Here is a 24,295-nt window from a genome sequence, read left to right as displayed (position 1 = left end):
GTCAAAATACTAAAATAGAGAAAATATATAAAATATGGACATGAATTGTGATTTTGACATTAAAAACAGACCAAATAAAGGTCTTAAAACGGTGTAAAACCCGAGCGTATCAGCAGCGGAAGCGCATACAAATAAATCAGATAAATAATTTTGATCTATTTAACATATTATTTAGACAAATTCTATTCGCGTAATTATCACATGTATCGTGCTCATAATTTGAAATAAAACATGTTTTAGCATAATTGATACCTAAAACATGTTTTTCTACGGAGTAGGAATAATACCTTAATGATTCTCCAAAGAATCGATGATTGTTCGCTACTTCTCCTCGTGAAGATGCTGAGTACTAAACCATGAATCTTCTGACTGGTTCCCGAACTGTATCCCGATATCAGTGTGGGATGATCTCAGTGAGATACTAGGACTTGAATAAATAGGGCAGAAAAATTCGATCTCCAGAAGGATAGCTGATGAGAAAAAATTGTCCCTCACAGTGTAGGAGAGGGGGACGAAAATTTTGGAGAAAAATAATGTGTGTATTTTCTGTCTCGTTTATTCTCCTATTTTATATTAAGTTCATTTTGGGCCCAGACAAGAATCTATGGAAGGTTTTGGATATGGCATCCCCCAATTAGCATTTTACCAATTAAATTGAACCCATAATTTAATATGAGCTTATATTGGAATATTACGAGCAGCCACTACAAAAGTAATATTGACCTGTCCATCCTAATCCGAAATTATAAGTAATCCGGGTTTCCGTTTTGACTTTTATTTCTCGCGCTTAAGATATAAATGTCCATTAACTAATTAAAGTCTGCTATGGACTTAATTAATTAACATCTTATTAATTCCAAAAGTGGACTTAGCATGGAATGCTTATTTATAATTCATAGAGTAATTAAACTCCAACTAGCTAGGTTCCGAATAATAAAACCTTATCAAATGAGACTCACCTCGCGCATGTTTTAGTATAATAGCAATCCTAGCACCGCTAGATATTAATCACCACTACCCAATATATCAGGATTATTGGGTTGCGAAAAACCCGCACCATTTGATAAGTCAAAGTAGTGAATAATCAATATCGTATGCTCAATGCTCGCTGTTAGATCCATTCAGTGTTGTACCACGCCAATGTCATTTTATTTCAGTAAGGCTTAGAAATATGCGGACTGACATTGCAACCTTTCACGATAGGTAGTCTAAGCCTATCTAGGTTGTGAAATTCTATTTTTTCTTTGTTCAGAACTGACCGTGTTACCTTAAAGTTGACGTCGCCCACAGCCGGACTACTAAAACAAGGACTTAGACTTTGTTAAGATTCTTATACATTTAAATATGTAATAAAACAACCATTAAATGTAAAATATAACAACTTTACGATAAAAATAATTTGTTTTATTCCTTGGAAAATAAAATAAGAGTTTTTATAGTATTCAATCACTCGAACGGTGATTTCTAGTATACAAACTCTAACACTTAACGTTTTGATTTGATGGTTTGGTGAAAAGATGCATAATAGTGAATTTCTTATTCGCCTTGAATCATGCTTTTTCCTTGTGAGATTTGAGCCTTAATTCTCTCTTGTGTGATTTATCTGCATGCATGTATATGTTTCTAGAACTTGCTCCTCGTCTTCCTAAGTTTACATAGTGCTTATGTTGATAAGGGAAGACGTTAGGCAATCTTTTCATAGCTGCTTTTTATCCAAAATTTTTGACCCTTTTAAAAAAACTCTTATATTCAAAAAAATTGAACCTTTTAAAAAAAACTCTTATATTCTTTGGAGCCAATTTTGAGCCTTTAAGCCTTTTCTTTGGAAATCAAATTAATGGGAGAAATTCCTTGGGTTAGTATAGTGTTTAGTTTATGTTATTTTGAAGGAATTGGACAGATAAGGGAGAAATATATTAAGTGGAAAAGTAGTGTTCTTAAAGTTGTAAAAGTGCATGTTATGAAAAAGAAGAAATCTAAAGTGTGCTTGATCTAGAAGGGACGCCTACGTTATAAAAAAAAGAAAGAAAGGAAAATAAAAATCAAAGGATTGGGAAAGTGAGTTGAAAGGAGAACAAATGAAGTGCCTTGGGTTTACAATAAAAGTGGAGTCTATTTTACTCTACTTGGGATTTTATTTTTAGTCACTTTTTAGCCAAAATTTTCTCACCTACCAAAGAGCCTACATTACAATCAAAATAAAGACATTTCGGACTTTTGATGCTTAATCACATCGAGTAGATGAGGGATTAGACTTTGAGCAAGCCTATGCTAAACTTTGCATAATGCATGATTTGAGTGTTATACACTTTGCCATATGCACTTTGAGAGTGAGAGATAAACACACTTCCCATATTTGGAAGTTTGCCACATGTGAGTACTTGGATTCAAGGTGTTCCACGAGTTAGTAATGAAAGTGCATTAATAAGCTTTACTTAATTTGATTGCGTTAATTCATGCTTAATCTATTTATTCCATGCTATGAGGCAATTACGACGTCTAGTCCTTATGCAATCCGTGCATCTTTATTTGTTTCTTTTAAGTTTTGTTTGATGACAAACAAAGAGTTAAGTTTGAAGGACTTGATACGCTCGGATTTTGCACTGTTTTAAGGCCATTATTTGGTCTGTTTTAAGTATCAAGTTTGCATCACATGACCATAAATTGTATATTTTATCTATTTGGTAGTTTGACGTGTTTTGTGAGAAATGTGCAAAATAGAGCCTAAAAGATAGCTAAAAGTCGAAGTTGGAAATCTGGAGCTTTCAAGAGGTCCAGCGGTCCGCTGCAATACAGCCAGCGACCGCTGGCCGCCAACGACCACTGAAAAAGTAGCGGTCCACTTCGGGAAAGTTGTGCTGAAAAGAGGAACACGCCTAGCGACCACTGGGGTGTGCGTAGCGACCGCTCTAGGAGATCCAGTAGCTACGGGATGATTGCCAGCGACCGCTGAAACAAAGTGCAAGGATCACTGATCAAGAGATAGAAGCTACGGAACATTGCACAGCGACCGTTGGCCAAGGTGCAGCGGCCTGCTGGGGAAAATGCGGCGCACATATTTGACCTACTTTCTCCCCAAGATTATCATACTATGTTGAATATTTGCCATAATTACGTTATATGAAAATTAGGCTATATATATATACCCCCTCAAGCTTCATCATTAAGGATCTTCTTTTTGCTGCATAATTCCAGAGAATAATATTTTAGCGTTCTACACTGTTCATCAAGTTCAAGGGTTTGAAGAAGGATTCAAGGGAAATCAAGGCTACAATGATTCAAACTTTGGGTTTTATTACTCTAGTTCTTATGTTTTTATTGTTTCCCCTAAAAACTATGTCTGTAACTAAATTAATAGAATTCTAGGGATGTGTCATTAACGACTTTGGTTATACAATTCCTATTTATTTAATATCCATTTTGTTCATTTACTTCGTTTCTATTCCAAGTGTTGGATAATTGCTTCACGTTTGAGTGACACATTCTGTGATGATCTATTGACTTGCTTCATAATCGTGAGAGGAGGTTGGCGAGTTAGAAGAGCTTAGTTGACACTAGAATTAACTTCCTTTAAAACGGTACTGTTAATTGAGAGTGATGACATCTTAAGGGTCTAATTGAGCTTTTAGGAGTTACAAATCCAAGATTGATGTCCCTAGTGTCTGTAATCTACTTTGTGCCGCATGGGCAATACTTATGTGACTCATTCTAGTGAAGTATGAACTGTGCTAGGGTGTTGTAGTTAGAATTTGTATAACCATCACTGTAAAAGCACATCCCTGGAATTCCCTTACCTCATCTGTTTTTTGTCTATGATTTATCTGCAATCTTTGTTTTTACAAGTTTTTATTTTCAACAATCCAAAACCTTTTGTTTTTTTCCAAATAGTAAAAGAAGTTTATTAGTAGATAGCCAATTTGTGTTTGTTTTCCCTCTGTTCGATATCTGGTACTGACCTTTAGCTATATTATATATACCTTGTATACTTGCAGGATTATTTAGTGAGAATAAAAAGGTGCATCAGGACTTTACAACACATTTACAACAATTTCATTTCTGTTGCCCTAGGGACTTTATTTGGGACTTTACAACACATTTTTGCGGATATCATATAATGCTCTATCTTTTCATCGATATTATGCACAACATATTTACAACAATTTCAAGAAACGCTTTTTTTTTAAAAAATTAACTTCATATATTTATATCATATATATATGAAGGAGGAAATTACAAATCAACTCCTATAATAAGGAGGAAAGACAAATTACGCCACCCAGGGTTCGAACTCGAGACCTCCAGAATGGACGCGGTATCCAGCACCCTTTACCGCTAGGCCAAGGGGCTTGGATAACAAGAAACGCTTTGTAGGGGAGTCAATGAAAGAAAAGATTTGATAGATATCCACATGGACGACTATCGAGGAATTCGAACAGCGTATGGAAGCGATGAGGGTGTTGATCCCACAACCTCATCAATATCTAGTGAATGTGGCCCAGAGAGAGAAATGGGTTATGGCATTCTATGGTCGTACGTACGATGTGACACAAAGGTGATGAGCTTTACTAAAAGTGTAAATTTTGTAATGCATTATTATACTCTGTTAATGTATTTGTCTGTTTCAGTCATATGTTAATAACATGTGGGAGACCTTCAACTCAAAAACGGCAGAGGTGTTGGAGATTGGAGAGTATCATGCAAGAAATGAAGGAGATTACATCAAATCAGGAGAAGATTGAACGAGATATTTAGACAACAAATTAGAGAGATTTGATTGGAGAAAATCTTACCATGTATAATACTCCCTAGGTCTATATATGATGTACTAATTCATTGTGAATAACATAACCTACAATTTCACAATTCTACATGGCATCCGAGCAGGTTAGGCTCAGAAAATTATCATCATAGCCCGAAACCATACCTCTCTCGACCGAAACGGCGAGAAGACTGAATCTGCCCAAACCTGGAACCTGAAAATGGCAGACGACAAACCAGAAAAACCCCAAATCGAAATTGCCGAAAAGATTAGATCAAGCAAGAGTGTTACCATAGCCTTCAAGTTGAACGGCTCAAATTATTCACTATGGGCACGATTGATGAAGGTGTACATTGGCGGCCGAGGAGTCTACCGCCATATTTCCGGAGTACCATCTCCACCAAAACCAAGCGAAATCGGATTCACCGATTGGGAGGAAATAGACTTAATAGTCTTTTCCTGGATTATCGACAACATGGAGACCAATCTCATAGCTGACTTCGCACATCATCAGACAGCAAAGTCGCTATGGGATACTCTCGCGGTAACATTCGCGAGTTCATCAGATTCATATTTGATATATGACCTGCGGGACAAAGCAAGCAAGATAGTACAAGGGGACTCAACGCTGGAAGCATACTGGAGCCGACTACACGGCCTCTGGATCGACATCGATCGGTGCTCACATAAAACGGTCAATTGTTGCGATAAGGGAGTAGAACAATACAGAGAAATCAAATCGGAACTGAGGCTATTCAAATTTCTCACCGGGCTCAATGAGAAATATGATTGGATCCGACGCGAAATCCTCAAGGAAGAACCTTACCCCTCAGCCGACGTCGCTTACGGATGGGTGAAACGGGAGGCAGCTCGACTTAAAGTCATGTCACCGGCGTCCGATTCAGCCTCCGTCGCGGTCGGAAACGAGACATCATCGGGAGGAGTCGGATTCGGATTTGGGGCTCGAGAATACCGTCCGCCGCAACCACAGAACAGGGGTCAGCCACCTCCGTCGCGCTTCACCGCCAACCGCCGGGGAAACGGCAAACCAGACAAGTCCAAGCTCTGGTGTTCACACTGTGGAATGCACAAACACACAAAGGAGACGTGCTTCCAATTGGTGGGATATCCGGAGTGGTGGGAAGAGGAAAAGACCGGAAAGGCGAAAGTTGCCATTGGAACCGAAAGCGGAGGGAGAAACCAGAACGAAGGAGGCCGAGAAACGACCGGGTTCCAGGAGAAAGGACCGGCTAATGGCGGTCTCCCAACCGACGGCGGCAGGCGCGGTGACGGTGGTAGTGGGGTGAAGACGGCAGAAGCCATGGTGGCTTCGCTCAGATTAGACGGAGGCGGAGAAACAGGTAAAGGGTTGGGGATCGAATTAAGCCCTAACCCGGGTAACTCTTATTCATCAATTCAGCCCAAATATTTTGGATATTCAAAAAAAAGACCCCATTTTGATAAGTGTAGTCAAACCAGCCCCCGAATTATTGATAATTTCAGAACCGACCCCATTATTTGCAGAAACTCATTTGCACCCCTAGTAAATTTATCATCTGCTTTTGAGGCCCAGGATTGTGATACCGTTAATGATACGGGATGGATTTTCGACTGTGGGGCAACCGACACTATGTCATACGACGGGAATGATTTTTTAGAAATTCATAAGACCCCTAAGTCACACATAAAAACGGCAAGTGGAGGAGTAACACCAGTAGAAGGGGCGGGAACCATAGAAATTTTTCCCAATGTTCTTATTCCTAACTGCCTCTATGTGCCTAAACTATCTCAGAAATTGATGTCAATTAGTCATGTGACGAGGAATTTGAACTGCTCTCTGCTAATGCACCCAAACTTCTGTATGCTACAGGATATCCGGACGGGGAAGATTATTGGACGTGGCACTGAGCGTCGCGGACTATATTTTGTGGATGAGATTGCTCGACGAGATGGTGCGGCGATGCTTGCTCACGGATCCACTAATCAAGATACTTGGCTCTGGCACCGTCGGATGGGCCATACCTCTCCGGGTTATTTAAAATCCCTATTTCCTAAACTTTTTGTTCCCAAAGATTTTTCTTGTGAAGCATGTGTTTTGGCCAAGAGCCACCGAAACTCGTTTAAACCAAATGATACACGTGTTGACACTGTTTTTTCCCTGATCCACTCTGATGTGTGGGGCCCAGCGCCTATAGGAACTAGTTTTGGCTTTAAATACTTTGTGATATTTATTGATGATTGCAGTAGAACTACTTGGGTTTATTTCATGAAACATAAATCTGAAGTATATGATAAATTCGTCCTATTTTATAACATGATTCAAACCCAATTTCAAACGTCTGTCAAAATTTTAAGATCCGATAATGGGGGGAATTCCTAAACAGTTCTATGACAAATTTTTTCGCCGAAAATGGGTTAGTTCACCAGACTTCCTGTTCCCACACGCCAGAACAAAATGGGGTAGCCGAACGGAAAAATAGGATAATCCTCGAAATGACCCGAGCCCTCCTATTCGACTCGAAAGTTCCTCCTACTTTTTGGCCTGAAGCAGTTGCTACCTCAGTCTACCTTCTTAATCGACTACCCACTAAAACACTAAATCGGAAAACCCCCCTAGATCACCTTTCCACCTTAACAAAAATTCCCTCAGCCTTATCCTTACCACCTAAAACCTTTGGATGTTCTGTCTATGTTCATGTTCCCAAACACGAACGAAATAAATTTTCCCCGTGTGCAATTAAGTGCGTTTTCATGGGGTATGGGATTAACCAGAAGGGCTATAGGTGTTATGACCCCAAAACCAAACGAGTTATTACCACCATGAATTGTAACTTTCTTGAAACCGAATTCTTCTACCACCTTGGGACTCAGGGGGAGAGTGAGAGAAAGGGGAAGACCCAAGAAAATGACTCCCTTCGGTGGTATGTGCCAAGTAACTTTGATTCGGACCCAACAGAACAAGTTGGCACTGTTCCTGAGCCGATCCCGTCTGCTAAGACCATAGCCTCGACGCTTCCGCCGCGCTCCTCTGATCCAACCGTAACGGAATCCGAGGTAATATCTGATAAAAAATCCATGGGTTCCATCCTAAAACCAATTAGTGATAGGAGGAGGGGCCCATGAGACTTATATACTAGTTTCAGTTTTATCTTGGCACCGATGTGGGACAGTTATATGTTATATTTTTAGTTTCAATTGCCAACACCCTCCCTCAAACCCTTCAAGGTGAACCTTGGAGGGGTTGGACTTTTTTCTAATCGATTGGACAATCGGTCCAATTTTTTTCGATCGGTTGGGACCACTTGGCCCAAATTTTCAGCCCAGTTATACTGCTGGGTCAGTCATTTTTTTCGGTTTCAGCCCAGATATACTGCTGGGTCAGTTAAATATGACCCACAGTCGGTGACCCGCTTTGATACCATGATAAAAAATCCATGGGTTCCATCCTAAAACCAATTAGTGATAGGAGGAGGGGCCCATGAGACTTATATACTAGTTTCAGTTTTATCTTGGCACCGATGTGGGACAGTTATATGTTATATTTTTAGTTTCAATTGCCAACAATATCTAGTCCGAATCATGAAAGTTCAGATTTTATTCCTGACTCACCAAGTGCAGAAGTAGAAGAGGAAGAAGATACCTCTATTGACCAGGACACAGGGCAATATGTACTCCCTCCACGAAGTACAAGAGAAATTCCGCCCAAGAAATACTCCCCAGAATGAATAGGGAGGAGAAGCAGATATTCGGTGGCCAACTTTGCTGAAGCCAACATATCCAAAATGGCAAGGGCATTCCATACTGCACTATGCGAAGAAGAGATTCCGAGAACCTTCGAAGAGGCCTCCAAAAGCAAGGAGTGGAGAGAGGCAATGCTTGTCGAGATGAAAGCACTAAAGGGAAATGGAACTTGGGAAGTGGGCCCGTTACCCGTTGGGAAACATACAGTGGGGTGCAGGTGGGTCTTTACAATTAAACGGAGACCAGATGGGAGTATCGAGCGATACAAGGCTCGATTAGTGGCGAAGGGGTATACGCAAACTCAAGGAGTGGATTATTCAGAGACGTTCTCCCCAGTCGCCAAGATGAACACAGTAAGAGTTCTACTATCCGTTGCAGCAAACAGAGACTGGCCACTTCATCAGTATGACGTCACCAATGCCTTCCTTCATGGTGAATTAAAAGATCCGATCTATATGGAGGCCCCGCCGGGTTTCAAAGAGGAATTCGGCCAGAACAAGGTGTGCAAGTTGAAAAAAACCTTATACGGGTTGAAGCAGTCCCCAAGAGCATGGTTCGGAAGATTCACAGATGTGATGAAACGATACGGCTATCAACAGAGTAACTCGGATCACACACTGTTCATCAAGCGAAGAGGAGAAAAGATCACTTGTCTGATAATTTACGTGGATGATATGATCATTACAGGGGATGATATAAAGGAGATAAGCGACCTCAAGGGGCATTTGGCTACAGAATTCGAGATGAAGAACCTTGGAGACCTCAAATACTTTCTTGGGATCGAGGTACTTAGATCTGGAAAAGGAATCTTCATCAGTCAACGCAAGTACATTCTCGATCTCTTGACAGAAATAGGGATGCTTGAGTGCAAACCAGCAGAGACTCCCATGGTGCAGAATCACGGCCTTCAAATAATCAAAGGAGCAGCATCGACTGATCGGGGAAGATACCAGAGACTGGTGGGAAAACTTATCTACCTCTCTCACACTCGGCCTGACATTGCATATGCAGTTGGGGTGCTTAGTCAGTTTATGCATAATCCACAGGAAGAGCATTGGGAGGCAGCACTCCGAGTAGTCCGATATCTGAAGGGAACCACCGGACACGGAATACTGTTCCGGAAGAATGGACACCTCGACATCCATGGATATACTGACGCAGATTGGGCAGGGAATCCGATTGATAGGCGATCCACAGGAGGATATTTCACCTTTGTGGGAGGAAATTTGGTCACTTGGAGGAGTAAAAAACAGAAGGTTGTGGCCCTGTCAAGCGCAGAAGCTGAATTCCGAGGTATAAAAAGTGGTCTCACTGAAATCCTTTGGCTTAGGAGGGTGATGAAGGAATTGAACCTTGAATCACAAAAGACGTGTAAACTTCTCTGTGACAACAAGGCAGCGATCAGTATTTCAGGGAATCCAGTACAGCACGACAGAACCAAACACGTCGAGATTGACCGACATTTCATAAAGGAAAACCTTGAAGAGAAGATTGTGGAGATTCCGTATGTAAAGTCCGAAGATCAACTGGCAGACATCTTAACCAAGGCCGTATCTGCAAAGAACTTTCACGAAGTTCTAGGCAAGTTAAGTTTCGGAGATCCCGTAACTTAACTTGAGGGGGAGTGTTGGAGATTGGAGAGTATCATGCAAGAAATGAAGGAGATTACATCAAATCAGGAGAAGATTGAACGAGATATTTAGACAACAAATTAGAGAGATTTGATTGGAGAAAATCTTACCATGTATAATACTCCCTAGGTCTATATATGATGTACTAATTCATTGTGAATAACATAACCTACAATTACACAATTCTACAAGAGGCCCGAGAGAAGACAATCATCACCATGCTAGAGGAGGTTCGCACGAACCAGATGGAACGAATCCAAATCAAGGGCCAGTGGATCAAGAACTACCACTACCATGTCCCTACGTTGATTAAAGAGATTCTAGATAAAGCTTCAGCGAAGGCAAGTGCTTGGAGATCGATATGGAATGAGGAGCATTCCTACCAGGTTTTAGGTCCTCCGGGCCAGTATGTTGCATGACGAGACGTGCACTTGTAGGCGGTGGCAGATTTGAGGTATCCCGTGCGTACATGCTTGTGCTTGTATTGTGAAGATGGTCATTCTCTGAATGACTACGTCTGCTGATATTTTTCACTGGATACTATGGAGAGCTTGTACAAGCACAGTTGTATCCTATTAGTAGAATGCACAATTAGCCCAGGACCTCTGAAGTTGGTATCGAGCTTGAGCCACCGAGGACAAAACACCAGCGTGGACGGCCACGCAAGAAGAGAAGAGAAGAGAAGAGAAGAGAAGGAAATCAAGTTCAGGTTCATGAGAGCATGCGCAGCAGTGGCGTCCGTCGCCACCGCCGTCCGCGCCGCTGGCACGGACGCCATCCGCCGCCGCTGCGCTCGCGGCGCTGGCACGGCGCTGCTCGATGTATCGAGCACGTCCGTGCCAGCGGACGCACGCCGTTGCATTCAAACTTTTTTTTTTAATCGGTATTTAATTATAAATAACGCTAAAAAATAAAAAAAAAATTCCAAATCCCAAAAATATGGCCGTTTTTTCCCGTTTTTTCTGAATTTTTTTTATTTTTTTCCCAAAATCATCTATAAATACACACATTCATTACTCATTTATCACATCAATTCATCTCTCATTCATCTCTCATTCATAATTCTTATACAAACTATCAACACATTCAACCTTCACTCAAAACATCAAATGGATTTCACTCATCTCATGGCGGAAGCGGAGCGCGAAAAACAAGAATACTACGAACAACATCGTGCCGCTTACGAAGCATATGTCGCGGCGAATACCCCCGCTCATTCGGCAACGAGTAGTGGTTTTTTTAATTTTTAGGATTTTAATTATGTAATTTTTAATTTTTAGGATTTTAATTATGTAATTTTTCATTTTTAGGATTTTAATTATGTAATGTTTAATTTTATTTGTCTTTGTAATATTTATTGTGGTTTTTAAATGAATTTTAATATTATGGAAATGTTATTGTTTAATTGAATTTTAAATTAATTGTGCTCGTCCTTGCGGAATAGCACAGTTGTGGGTGTTGTGCTCTTGCCAGAGAGCAGGCATGAATAGAACCGTCCGGGCCCACAACCGTGCCGCTGGCAAGAGCACGGTTGTGGATGCTCTGACGATGGAGTGGAATCACTGACACGTACGACTGTGATGAGGTGTTCGAGGTGTGGGTTAGCTGGCCACAACAAACGTACTTGCAAAACTGACCCACGCATTCTCCCTCCTCAGGCAAGCCAACCAGTCACAAAGGAATGGTCAGGTGAACATGCCTTCAACATCATCGAATCCGTCAACATTGAATCATTCAAAGCGGTCAAGAAATGTACTTCTATATTGAATGCTTTTAAGTTTTGTTTTTTCCATACTTACTGATATTTTCTTCCTTTATACAGAAGAAAGCTCCAGTTCCAACTGTTGTACCACAACCTCATACAAGAAACTCGGCCCAATGATGCGGTCGCCGTAAAAGCAAAGACTGATGCGTGTGCAGACTACTATGTTCACTATTTTGCCAGACTATTGTAATGTTATGTAGATTTTGTGCGGTTCAGTCCGTGAAGACATGATGATCAGTGTTTCTGAACTTAAGAATATCCCCAATGTATGGATATATTTTGTAGGATTATGAATTGTGTTTAGTTTTGTATGTGAACAAAGTCCTTGGTGGTTTTGTCTGTATGGTAGGTTGGGCACATTACGTTGTCGGTGGGAAACCTTGTGATGTGATTTTAATAGATATTGGATACTTCCGATGATATTTATATTGTGTGCCTCTTTTCAATCAACCAAAAGCTTGTACATTATTAATGACAATTTCCACCTACCCATCAATTAATACATACCTACCCAACATTGCTTTGGCTATAAAATGTTGGACATATGTGTTCGTGTAACCTTACTTCAAAAGTAATTTCCATCTTTAAGTGTATCCTGGTGCCCTTGTATTGCTGTCGAAGTACTCAAATATGGAACCTTCGTTTTGCCGTATGTTTTTCCCAGCGGATAACGAAATTCACTCGTATATGATTTCATTTTTTTTTCTACACATTTTGTCACAATTTTTTTGCATGCTTCGTATTAATTTCATTTGAAATATGCAGAAGTTGCCCAATCGCTTTGTATCTGAATTGGAAATTACACTTCCTCAGTCATGTAGGATCGAAAATGAATTTGGATGTGTTACCTTGGTGGTGTTTAAGATGGGTGGCGATGTGAATCATTTTGCACATGGGTCAGTCTATTGTGTGCGAGGGATTTGTTGATGTTCAACTACGAGGGTAATGGCTTATATGTAGATGACATTCTTCTAATTGGAAACAATAAAAAGATGTTGTCATCAGTACGGACATGGTTGTCAAACAGTTCGAGATGAAAGATATGGGAGATGCGGGACACATTCTCAGTATCAAGGTTCTTCGCAACTGTGCAAAGAGAACGTTGTGCTTATCCCAAGAATCTTACATTGATATAGTACTTAGACGCTTTAGCATGCAAGATGTCAAGAAAGGTTTCTTACCTTTTAGACATGACATCCATTTATCTCAAGGATGTGTCTAAAGACACCATCTGAGGTAGAAGAGATGATAAGGATACTATATGCTTCGGCAGTTGGTAGTCTAATGTATGCTATGCTTTGTACAATACCTGATATTTGCTTTGTTGTTGGCATGGTGGCGAGATATCAGTCGAATCAGAGCTAAGAACATTGGACTGTCGTGAAGAACATACTCAGTACCTTAATCGAACTAAGGACTATGTTCTAGTTTACAATGCAGCCGAGCTCTGTCCTTTGGGATATACTGATTCAGATTTTCAAGCTGATCAGGACTCAAGAAAATCTACTTCTGGTTATGTGTTTACCTTAGGAGGTGGTGTCATAATTTGGAAGAGTGTAAAGCAGAAATGCATTGCGGACTCTACCATGGATCCATGTCGAATATGTGGCGCTTCGGAGGTTGCAAAGGAGGTTGTATGGCTTAAGAACTTCCTTTTGGACTTAGGTGTGGTTACGAATCTGCCCAAGAGCCTCGCCATTTATTGTGACAATTCTGGTATTGTGGCAAACTCGAAAGAACCACGGGCTCACAAAGCGAGCAAACACATAGAGAGGAAGTATCAAATCATTAAAGATATAGTGCAGAGAGGAGACATACAAGTGGTCAAGATTGCGTCAGAGAACAACCTGGCAGATCCTTTCACGAAGGCATTAGCGGTCAAGCCGTTTGAGAGCCATGTTGAAGGAATGGGAGTTCGACTCATACAAGACCTCAACCCGCTTTCAGTATAAGTGGGAGAATTAGACGTTAGCACATTTATTTTTTATACTCGAAAGTGTTTTAGGTATAAGTGGGAGATTGTTAGAGTTTGTATACTAGAAATCACATTTCGAGTGATTGAATACTGTAAAACTCTCATTTTATTTTCCAAGGAATAAAACGGATTATTTTTGTCATAATGTTATGCTTTACATTTAATGGATGTTTATTGCATGTTTAAATGTATAAGTAACTTAACAAAGTCTAAGTCTTTGTTTTAGTAGACCTGTTGTGGGCGACGTCCACTTTAAGGTAACACGGTCAGTTTTGAACAAGGAAAAATTAGAATTTCACAACCTAGATGGAATTAGACTACCCATCGTGAAAGGTTACAGTGTCAGCCCGCATATTTCTAAGCTTTACTGAAATAAGATGACATTGGTGTGGTAAAGCATTGAACGGATCTAACAGCGAGACGAGTCTTTATGCTATCTACTGAAAGACGGGGTCTTGATAAATGTTTATTTCTTAATCAATGTATATTAGCATTGAGCATACGGTATTGATTATGCAGTGCTTTAACTTGTCAAATGGTGCGGGTTTTTCGCAACCCAATAATCCTGATATATTGGGCAGTGGTGATTAATATCTAGCGGTGCTAGGATTGCCAATTATGATGAATCGTGCGCGAGGTGAGTCTCGTTTGATAATGTCCTCAAGAGGAGTGCGAAACAAGGTTTTATTATTCGCAACCTAGCTAGTTGGAGTTTGATTACTCTATGAATAATAAATAAGTGTTTCATCCTAAGTCCACTCTTGGAATTAATAAGAAGTTAATTAATTAAGTCCATAGCATACATTAATTAATTAATGGACATTTATATCTTAAGCGCGGGAAATAAAAGTTAAAACGGAAACCTGGATTACTTGTAATTTCGTATTTGGATGGGGTGTTCAATATTACTTCTGTAGTGGTTGCTCGTAATATTCCAATTAAAGCTTATATTAAATTGTGGGTTCAATTTAATTAGTAAAAAGCTAATTGGAGGAGCCTATATCCAAAACCTTCCATAGATCCCTGTCTAAGCCCAAAAGGAACTTAATATAAATAGGAGAATAAATGAGATAGAAAATACACTTTAATTTTTACTAAAATTTTCGTCTACTCCCACATACAGTAGGGGACGATTTCTTTTTCTCCCTCGGCTCTCCTCCGTGAGATCGATTTTTCTGTCCTATTTATTCAAGTCCTAGTATCCCGGTGAGATCAGCCCACACTAATATCGGAATACAGTTCGGGAACCAGCCAGAAGATCTGTGGTCTAGTACTTGACGCCTCACGTGGAGAAGTCGCTAGCCATCTTCAATTCTTTGGAGAATCAATAAGGTATTATTCCTACTGCGTAGAAAAGCATGTTTTAGGTTTCGATTATACTTAAAGCATGTGTAATTCAAGTTATAAGCATGATACATGTGATAATTACACGAACAGAATTTGTCTAAATTATCTGCTAAATAGATCTGATTATTATGTGATTTATTTCATGCATGCTTCTGCTGTCAACCCCTTCAGTACGATGCTCGCTTGAATCGACAACTATTTTCAACTCTTTCCCGACACCAACACTTCTCATATTGGAATCTTAGCTACCTACACCCATTTCCTTGTTCTGAGCAATTAGTGGACATCGTCGACATTTGTATGATGGCGGTCGTACAACAGCGAAATAAACAAACCCAAGACGAAAAAAGAACAAGAGAGGGAGGAAGAGATGCACAAAATAAATTCCAAGTGGGACAGCTCACAAGTCTAGTTCCCAATCTTGGGAAAAGGAGAGAGAAGAAGATGAATGATATATAGTGAAAAGGGGGAAAGGTATTTCAAATAAATAACGACAAATCTTGGAAAATTAAGATGTCTGCGCAAGGTATGGAAATAGAAAGATAGTGTGCAGACGAATTCTCCCTTCACCCTTCTAGGGGTTATAAAATGTCAAGAAAAATTGTCGAAAAGTGAAAAAAAATCTTCAGACGTGCATAACTACAAGTTTGGGTACCGCTAGAGTTATTAACTTTGTTTAGGCACCACAAAAGTGAGAGGGAACAAATCTAGGGCTCAATTAGACATTTTACTCTAAGGGCGTGTTCAGGTTCATTGATATGGGAAGTCCATAATATAATCTTGTAAAGATTTGATACTTTTCCAATTAGTTATCTATGGAGTGTTTATAGCGTTCAAGTTCTCAGAGATAATGTAACGACCCGCTAAGACGATATTATTAGAAACAATATTATTAGCTTGATTATCTATATAAGTGACTTTTATGCGATTAAATCCGAGCTACGATAGATTGTCATTGTTGTTTGTTTTGACGTTAGGCAAGTGAATAGAACACGTAAATATATAATACACCTTTATGAATATAATAAATTTAAATGAATAAATAAATAAGATCCTAAAATTCAAAATCTTGATGTCCGATACATCCAACAAAAGTCCAACAAAATTTAATACATCCTACGTTCTAAGAAAGCGGGTACTTCAACGCGGACGGCCACGAACTTGAACCGATTATATCTAAACCAAATAAATAAACAAGTAAATATATACTCAAATAATTAAATAAAAAAAGAAAAGAAAAAAGAAGAGAGATGGGCAGATCCTGGAGGATAAACTTTTCAGAAGAAATCATCATTCTCTGACAAGAATAATGCAAGATACGCCACTTGCATCTTTTATGTATATGTACGTATATACAAATCTTTTTGTCTCACCCACATCACCATCAAATCCTAAGTTCTCTGCACACACCAACCCAACGTGGATAGAGGAGTCCGAGGAAGGAGAATTTCACCCAATTGTAGAATCAAACACTACAATCCAACCACACTTTACTTTCAACATAAAAAGGTAAACAACAAACCTTTCCTTTCGTTCATGTAAGAAGCATGCATATATGTATTTGGAAATAGAATCTGCCACCACAAGTGTAACAACATACTGTTTTTCACCATTAAGTCTTCCATATAGCAAGGCATATACTCATAATTCCCCAAATCCAGTAAATAGAAACAAAATAGAATCCTACTGCCTTAATAACTAGAAAGAATGAGAAAACTTATCTCGAGTATGAATCTGCCGGATTCCGACAGCAAGCTCGGCAACCCGTCGCTAACAATGACAGCCCAATACCCCAAATCCATCACTAAAATCGCAGCCTTGACGGATCTACAATTAAAAACACCAAACTTTTAAATTCAAGATTAAGTCCTTAAAAATAAAACAAAAGGGGGAAATGATAAAAATTGAGCATTACTTACCTGTCGGAAATCGGCGTCGGCGGCTGGGGGAGGTTCTCGGCGACGGTGGCGGAGGCGGATCCGCAGCGGAGGCGGCGGTGCGGCGAATCGGGGAGAGAGAGAGTGCAGACCGCCGCTGATACGGCTGGACTTTCGGGAGGAGGACGGCGAAGCCGCCGCCTGTGCATGCACAGTGGCGGCGGCGGCGAATCGGGAGAGAGAGAGAGGGGAAAGCGACGGCGTGAGACTGGGAGAAGAAGGGAGAGAGAAGAGGGAGAGAGGGGCACCGCCGAAGCGGCGGCGCTGGCAGGGCGGTGGATCGGCGGCGACAAGAGAGAGGGGAGGGAGGCTGTGCATTTGTGAAATGAGGGAGGAAGACAATGGTAGGGTATTTTTGAATGTGGGTTTCCTAATTTTGGGCTCATGAATTAATTAAATGGGTTATACAATTTATTCGAGCCCAACTACAATTAGAGCCCAACTACTTCAAATTAATTTGGGGCTGCAATGCATAGTGAATATGAGGCCCATTTCGAATTTAATTAATTTCTGGGCTTAAATCAAAATGGTTAAGTAAGATAAAATTATTTGTTATGATCCAAGTTGCTATATTTTTGTAGAATAATTAGTAAGGTATAGAACACCAATTTTAGTTGGAACCGAAATAGCAAACGAAGTAGTAATAGATAGTGTAAGTTTTGGAAATTTCTTAATAATAATAGTAATAATGTTGATTATAATAATAATAATAATAATGTTAATAATATGGTTAAACCTTGCGATTGTCTTTCTCATTTAATTAGTAGTTTAAAACTAAATTAGTATTTTCCTATTGTGATATTTTCAAAAGGGTACGTTCGCAAGTAAAGTCGGAACGAAAGATTCAAAGTTAAGGAAACTAAGCGATCAAGGTGAGTTTTCCTATAATAAAAATACAAATCGTATTTTATGAAAACACGAACACATGTTTGTGATTTTTTAAAGATGTTGTCTTGTCATAAATGTTTTGTGTATGATGCCTATCTGTTGGCTAAGGCCAAGTGAATTATGAATGATGATATATGTGAATCGAATTCGGGTCCTAGTGAGGGTGGTGTCCCTACTTGGACTAGTGTACATAGGAAACCTCTGACCGTGAACGGCAGAGAAGGTGGCCGTGCAAGGTGGCCACCTTCCCGACACATGGAAACCTCTGACATGTTGGGCAGAGAAGGTGACCGTGCGAGAACACCATCTCGACGGCACAATGTGATCAGATATGGCTAAGTACAGGAAAAGGGACTGCAGTCCAATGTGAATATTTTTAGTAAGCTCGGGCCTTTTCAATAAAACCCCGAGTGTTACTGTGACGATGGCTTGACAATATTTTCAAATGTATAATTGTATATTTCGGCAATGTGTTCACTGAGTACTTTTGTACTCAGCCCTGCATGTATTTCTAAATGTGCAGGTTGAGCAGCGAAGTGGTGGGGGAAGTGCTATTGAGACAAGACATTTAATTCAGTCAGATTTTGACTCTCGGAGGTTCATGTCTTCATACATGGAACCGCGTTCATTTGCTTCCGTTGTGCATCTTAAAATACTCAAGTCTATTTTGTTCAAAACCCTGATATTTTCAAATTTTACAAATAATTACTCGAGTTTTCAAGATCGAGTATCTTTTCTTCTATGTATCAGCACTTGATTAGCCATATCTCGCAACCAATGTTTGATTTTATTTTCCCTAGATTCTTTTCCCGCTTCTTATACCCCCGCCCCTAGTCACGGTTCCCCGACTATGCTATCCTTAGCAAGTGTGGTCGTGACAGATAAGTCATGAAATTTTCATTTATTTATTTTCATTTATTTGATGCGCCTCACTCTGTATTATGTCTAAATTGCCCATTCGGTTGTATCAATTTTGGGGGTGATTTGAAAATAACAGGGGCAAAAGGGTAATCTTCAGCACAAATCTGGATCCGAAATCCAAGGCAAGAACTAAAAAGCAGCTCATTTGGCTATTTTGAATTAGGCGCATTCTCCACTTGAACAGTGCGGGCCCATATATTATCAGCGGACTTCACACAAATTAATGGGGTAACTTGAAAAGCCACCAACTCAAAGAATTACACCCATATCTACACATCTATTGTAACTTGAACACGCCCTAAAATAAAAAAAAATTTAGAAATTAAACATGATGTTTTAGGGCTTGTAAATTGGATCCATCTCACTCAGATATCACACCTTGATGCCATTCGCGTTCACTCTCTCACCTTATCCATGATCAGATTTTAATCTTAAACTACGCACACATTTGTATGTTTGTTTGTGGAGTAATACGATTGAACTTCATTTGCTTAGCTTGTTGCTTGTAACTGTTCACGAGAAACCAACGACATGAGCGCTGGAACTAGGTATTTTGTTGGATTATATATAATTGCTGCTGAATTGATGGGTGTTTTCATTTGTTAGAGCTCAGGGGATCCTTTACCGTGATCATTGTTCGTGATTATTAATCTTTTCTAATTCGATGGGAATAGTGGTTGAAATAGTGGTCGAGATGGGAATTCAGGAGCATGGTCGTTTTGATTAGAAAATGGGATGGGCATTAACCATATAAAGGGATTGGATTGGAGACAACGGAGGTTTATACGATTTATGGAATATGCAATGACATTCTGTAATATGAACACAAAAAGAAAAGGCCAAAAGTAGAAAAAAAGTTAATATGTTCTGTTAATCCCAGTTTTATAGGGGGTCCATTTTTAGATAAACAATGAATTGAATTGAATTGAATTGAATTGAAGGAAGGAAGTAAGTAAGAAGAGAATGGATATTCCTTTCTAAATGAGACTGAAGCATCTTAGTGAGAAAATAGGTGTATGATTTTTTCCTGATATATTTTGGCACCACTTGCCTTGCTGCTTGGTTTTGGTTATTATACTTTTGCATCTACAAACCATAATATGGGGAATGTAAAGACCATAAATTTTAACTAAATGTCCCTCTTGTAAATTTGTCGTAAACAATATCCAGCTTTGTGTTTGTTTTGAAAGGGTTTCTTGTTGTGGTTTAAACTTCATTCACAGTTTTATGTTCTTCCTTCTTCATTCAGAACCAATAATGATGAATCATGTGTGCTGGTCAAGTGCTGCTTAGCTGTATTACTCATGCCTGCTGAACCATTTCATTTAAGATGGCTCATTCTATTCTGAGATCATTTTTAAAGTTCCCAAGCGGCGGCATCTGCAGTTTCGCAAAGTCTGCTTGCGCTTACTCCCGGTGGCATGGCAGTTTTTACTTTAATAGGAGAGCTAATAAAAGTAGGATTTCAGATGGAGTAACAAGCTTCCAGTTTGTTAAAGAAGCTAGTATTAGACGGTATCCCAGTGGAGCTATAGTGGCATGCTCTAGAAACTACAATTCAAATGTTACTAGTACTTCTGAGGCTGTTGATGGTGGCGAGTACCTAGCAATGACAGATGAGAAGCTAATGAGTCAGTGCGAGATGGATACATTTAAGGTATCAGGTCCAGGGGGACAGCACCGCAACAAGCGTGAGTCTGCTGTGCGTCTCAAGCATATTCCAACTGGAATCACAGCTCAGGTTCGTGTAAACCGTAGACGGCATGTTAATGTTTGTCCTTTGTTTATCTATCCACTTATTTCTGTGTTTGTACTTTTGATATCAAACAGGCATCAGAGGATAGATCCCAACACAAAAATCGGGCGGCAGCACTTTCTCGTTTGCGTAAACTTTTAGCTCTAAGAGGTTCACATTTGTAATATTTGGAACTATTTACTGACTTACATTTACTCTAATCAAAGAAAGCTGATTTCCATTAGATCCGGAATTGTGTCCTGCACATGAATGAATACTATTCCTTCTGTCTAGTTAGGAACACTATCGACCTTGAAACCTACGTACCTCCTCCAGAACTTGTTCAGATCCTTCCAACGAAGTCCACTATCAGATTGGACAAGGGGTCTCAGATTGGACCGAATAACCACAAATTTGCTCTGGTTTACCTTAATGCCTTCTCATTGTGTCAAGCTCTTGTTTTTGTCAACACAACACAATTATAATTTGATAATTATTTATGTCCTAAATTTTCAGGGAATACAAGCTTTGATTGACCTTATATTTGCAGTTGGAGGGTCTGTTTCAGATGCTGCAAAGAAATTAGGGTACTACTCTGAACAAACTTTAAATTATACATCGTTTTTCATGCTTGTGGTTGTCAAATATTATAACTTCCTTAGAAGTCCTAAAGTCTTCCGTCTGATGACCGATAGGTTGAGCACTGGAGCTTTATCACGGTTGATATTATCTGATGATTCTCTTCGACAAGCAGTCAATGAATTCAGGGTTGAAAAGGTAACTTTTTATACATCAGACGTGTATATTAACCTTATCTGTTCACGAGCACGATTGCTTTAAGGCTTAATACAATAATACTTACTCTTTCCACCCCCCGGAGAAATGCCATTGTCTGGTAGGTAGCGTGACATTGCTTTCAGCGTATTTTTATTTAGAATTGCAAATAGCAATGTTATTTTCTGTCCAGTCACTTTTTCTGGTGTTATCTGCTTCACCCAAGGTGTGTCTTCTCTTAGTCAAGTATACAAAATTTTCTTCTTTTTTGTGAAAAGCATGCAGCTAGCACCTAATGTCTGCATAAATGACTAAACAATGAAACTTGGAAAGTGCTTGCCGAAAAGTTTGTTTGGTATAACAATTATGTAAAACTCTAGAGGCAAACTGATAGAGATGATGATCATGATATATAATAAGCACGCTAGGAAATTCTGTAAAGACTGTTTGCCGAAAATTGGCAGGGTATAAACTATAAAGTGTGCTTAGGAATAAATTTCTAGAAGATATATTGATACGGTTGCTTGCTGATTAAATCAGTGGGTAATTATTTGAAGTTAGTAGAGAGTTATTTGAAGTTAATGTGGAGTTATTGGGTGGTTATATATAGCAGTTATTATTGTACTCCCTTCGTCCCCTATTAATGGGCACCAATTTCTTTTTTCGTATCACCCCAATTAATTGACACCCTTACTTTTTACTACATTCCACTAACGCATTCCACTCACATTTTATTATAAAATTGATATTTACAGGATTCACATTCCACTAACTTTTTCCACTCACTTTCTACTACATTTCTTAAAATCGGTGTCAAGTCAACCGGTGCCAATTAATGGGGACTGTGGGAGTATTTAATTGTATTATTCATTATTTCCTTAGTAGTACATAAAGGTCCCTTAAGGTTTAAGAGAGATGTCAAGTATTGAGTATAGATTAAGGATGGCAATTTTACCCTAGGGCCTCGTTACAGGATTGGCCTCATAAGAGAATTATCGTTGTTCATTTCAGAATTCAGTCTATGTTTCTATTTCCGTTTTCATGGCGGTTGTGTGTTATGCTACTTGTGCCAACATATTATCGAGATTACACAATCCACCCGCCTTTCACTCTATATCATATAATTAATTTTTATGCTATTAGACATGTTGGAGGAATGAATTGTTAAGCTGATAGTACATTACAACATTTTGTGGACTGCTATTACTTGACATGCCTCATTTACAACCTCTGCTTAACATTACAATTTTACAATACAACTTTTGTGGATTATCTTAGGGTATGAAGCCTCTCAAGTAGGACTCTCACTAGACAGCCAAATGTTTCAGGTACTGTTTCTCCTTAAAATCTGGCTCCTCTTATATTTTCTTTTGCGTTGGCTTCTATATCTTTCTTATGTGTGGAAATAAGAGAAAGCATGAGTTAATTCTAATTAATGCTCACCAGGAATAGGAGCCATCCGTCCCATTAAATATGACACATTTGCTTTTCGGCACGAGATTTTATGTAGTATTGTATTGTGAGTTAATGAAGAGAGAATAAAAAGTACAGAGAGTGTTGTTTCCAATTTAGGAAATGTTTCATTTTTAATTGGACATCCCGAAAAGGAAAATGTCTCATTTTTAATGGGAAAGGGAGTATTTTTTTTTGAGAAACTATTGCATAATAGTTTTATTATTGAATCAAACCAGGAAGCAATGATTAGCCAATGTTGAACCAATGAGGCTACAACACAGAATCTTGCAAGAAAGGGTAGAATGCAAATAGGACCCGTGTTTCTTTTAGATGTAAAACTGTAGCCTAGAAACTCATGTCTTAAAAAATGTGCACAATGTTTGGATTAGTTGGTTGTATCTGTTTATTATACTATTGCTCTTTAATAATTCTCTAATAAAGTCTTAGATCTTTTTCTTTTGGGCGTGTTTGATTGAGTTGTTAAGATATGCTAGGAATGCATAGTTTTAACCCAATCTGTATGATTTAATTGTGACATAGAGTATCTTAACTCATGTTTGGTTGAGCGGCATAACCACGGCAGAATTATATGTCTGTTTGGTTTGGCTTGGCAGAATTATATGTCTGTTTAGTTTGGAGTGACTATATCATGAGTACAAAAATGTATTGCCAAAAGTAACCTTATTATTTTTTGGGTATTACCAAAATATCCCTGGAATCCTCTAAATGTATCGTGTGTAGGGCTGGGGAAAAATATCGAAAAAATGATATATCGCTCGTATCGTATTGAAAAATATCGAAAAATTATCGGATTTTCGATATATCGTAATTTTCGATACGAAACGATACCGTATCGTAAGTTTTCGATACGATAACGATATGAATTTCCTTATATCGCGATATATCGTTTTATATCGAATATACGATATATATCGATATTTTCGATATATGGTTTTATATCAAATATACGATATATATCGAATATACGATATATATCGATATTTTCGATATATCGAATTTCGGTACGATATATCGAAATATCGATACGATAGCGATATAGATATCCTCCATATCGAAAGTTCGATATATCGAAACTTTCGATACGATAACGATATGAAATTCTTTCATATCGATATTTTCGATACGATATACGATACAACGTTTTCGATACGATATATCGTATCGACCCACCCCTAATCGTGTGCCATTATTGCTTTTACCTCAAATTTCAGATTTAGTTTTAAGCAAAAAGGGAATGGAGCACAGGAAGGTAATCAAATCCGGCTGCCAAGCCCCCGCTGATGCGGTGGTTTGGTCCCGTGTAGTTCTGTCCCTGCTCGTAAGTGACACCAATTACTGCTTCAAAT

The 24,295-nt window shown here is 39.1% G+C and overlaps 1 protein-coding gene across 4 annotated transcripts; it reads left to right on the top strand.

The window, feature by feature from the left end:
• Window positions 1–19,256: 19,256 nt before the first annotated feature.
• LOC121745895 (peptide chain release factor 1-like) lies at window positions 19,257–24,291 on the top strand. 4 transcript variants are annotated; one of them, XM_042139836.1, is made up of 8 exons: window positions 19,257–19,512; window positions 20,214–20,705; window positions 20,795–20,870; window positions 20,994–21,121; window positions 21,216–21,286; window positions 21,395–21,476; window positions 22,752–22,801; window positions 24,161–24,291. In XM_042139836.1, the coding sequence occupies exons 2-7, from the start codon at window positions 20,295–20,297 to the stop codon at window positions 22,770–22,772; spliced, it is 789 nt and encodes a 262-aa protein (XP_041995770.1). In that variant the 5' UTR covers window positions 19,257–19,512; window positions 20,214–20,294; the 3' UTR covers window positions 22,773–22,801; window positions 24,161–24,291. The 4 variants fall into 4 exon arrangements, with proteins under 4 accessions (XP_041995770.1, XP_041995772.1, XP_041995768.1 ...); XM_042139838.1 differs by lacking the exon at window positions 24,161–24,291 and adding an exon at window positions 22,920–23,385; XM_042139834.1 differs by lacking the exon at window positions 24,161–24,291 and adding an exon at window positions 23,165–23,385 and having other exon boundaries at window positions 19,258–19,512.
• The last annotated feature ends 4 nt before the right edge of the window (window positions 24,292–24,295 follow it).

Source organism: Salvia splendens, chromosome 1 (assembly GCF_004379255.2).
Source record: "Salvia splendens isolate huo1 chromosome 1, SspV2, whole genome shotgun sequence".
Classification (NCBI taxonomy): Eukaryota; Viridiplantae; Streptophyta; class Magnoliopsida; order Lamiales; family Lamiaceae; genus Salvia; species Salvia splendens.
This window is presented reverse-complemented; position numbering and strand designations above follow the sequence as displayed.

Excerpts from the sequence above, each read along its gene's own strand:
- LOC121745895 (XM_042139836.1), top strand. The coding sequence starts at position 20,295 with ATGGCTCATTCTATTCTGAGATCATTTTTAAAGTTCCCAAGCGGCGGC. Across the intron at positions 21,287-21,394 it reads GATGCTGCAAAGAAATTAGG|GTTGAGCACTGGAGCTTTAT; the intron begins GTACTACTCTGA and ends GATGACCGATAG. Across the intron at positions 21,477-22,751 it reads ATGAATTCAGGGTTGAAAAG|GGTATGAAGCCTCTCAAGTA; the intron begins GTAACTTTTTAT and ends GGATTATCTTAG.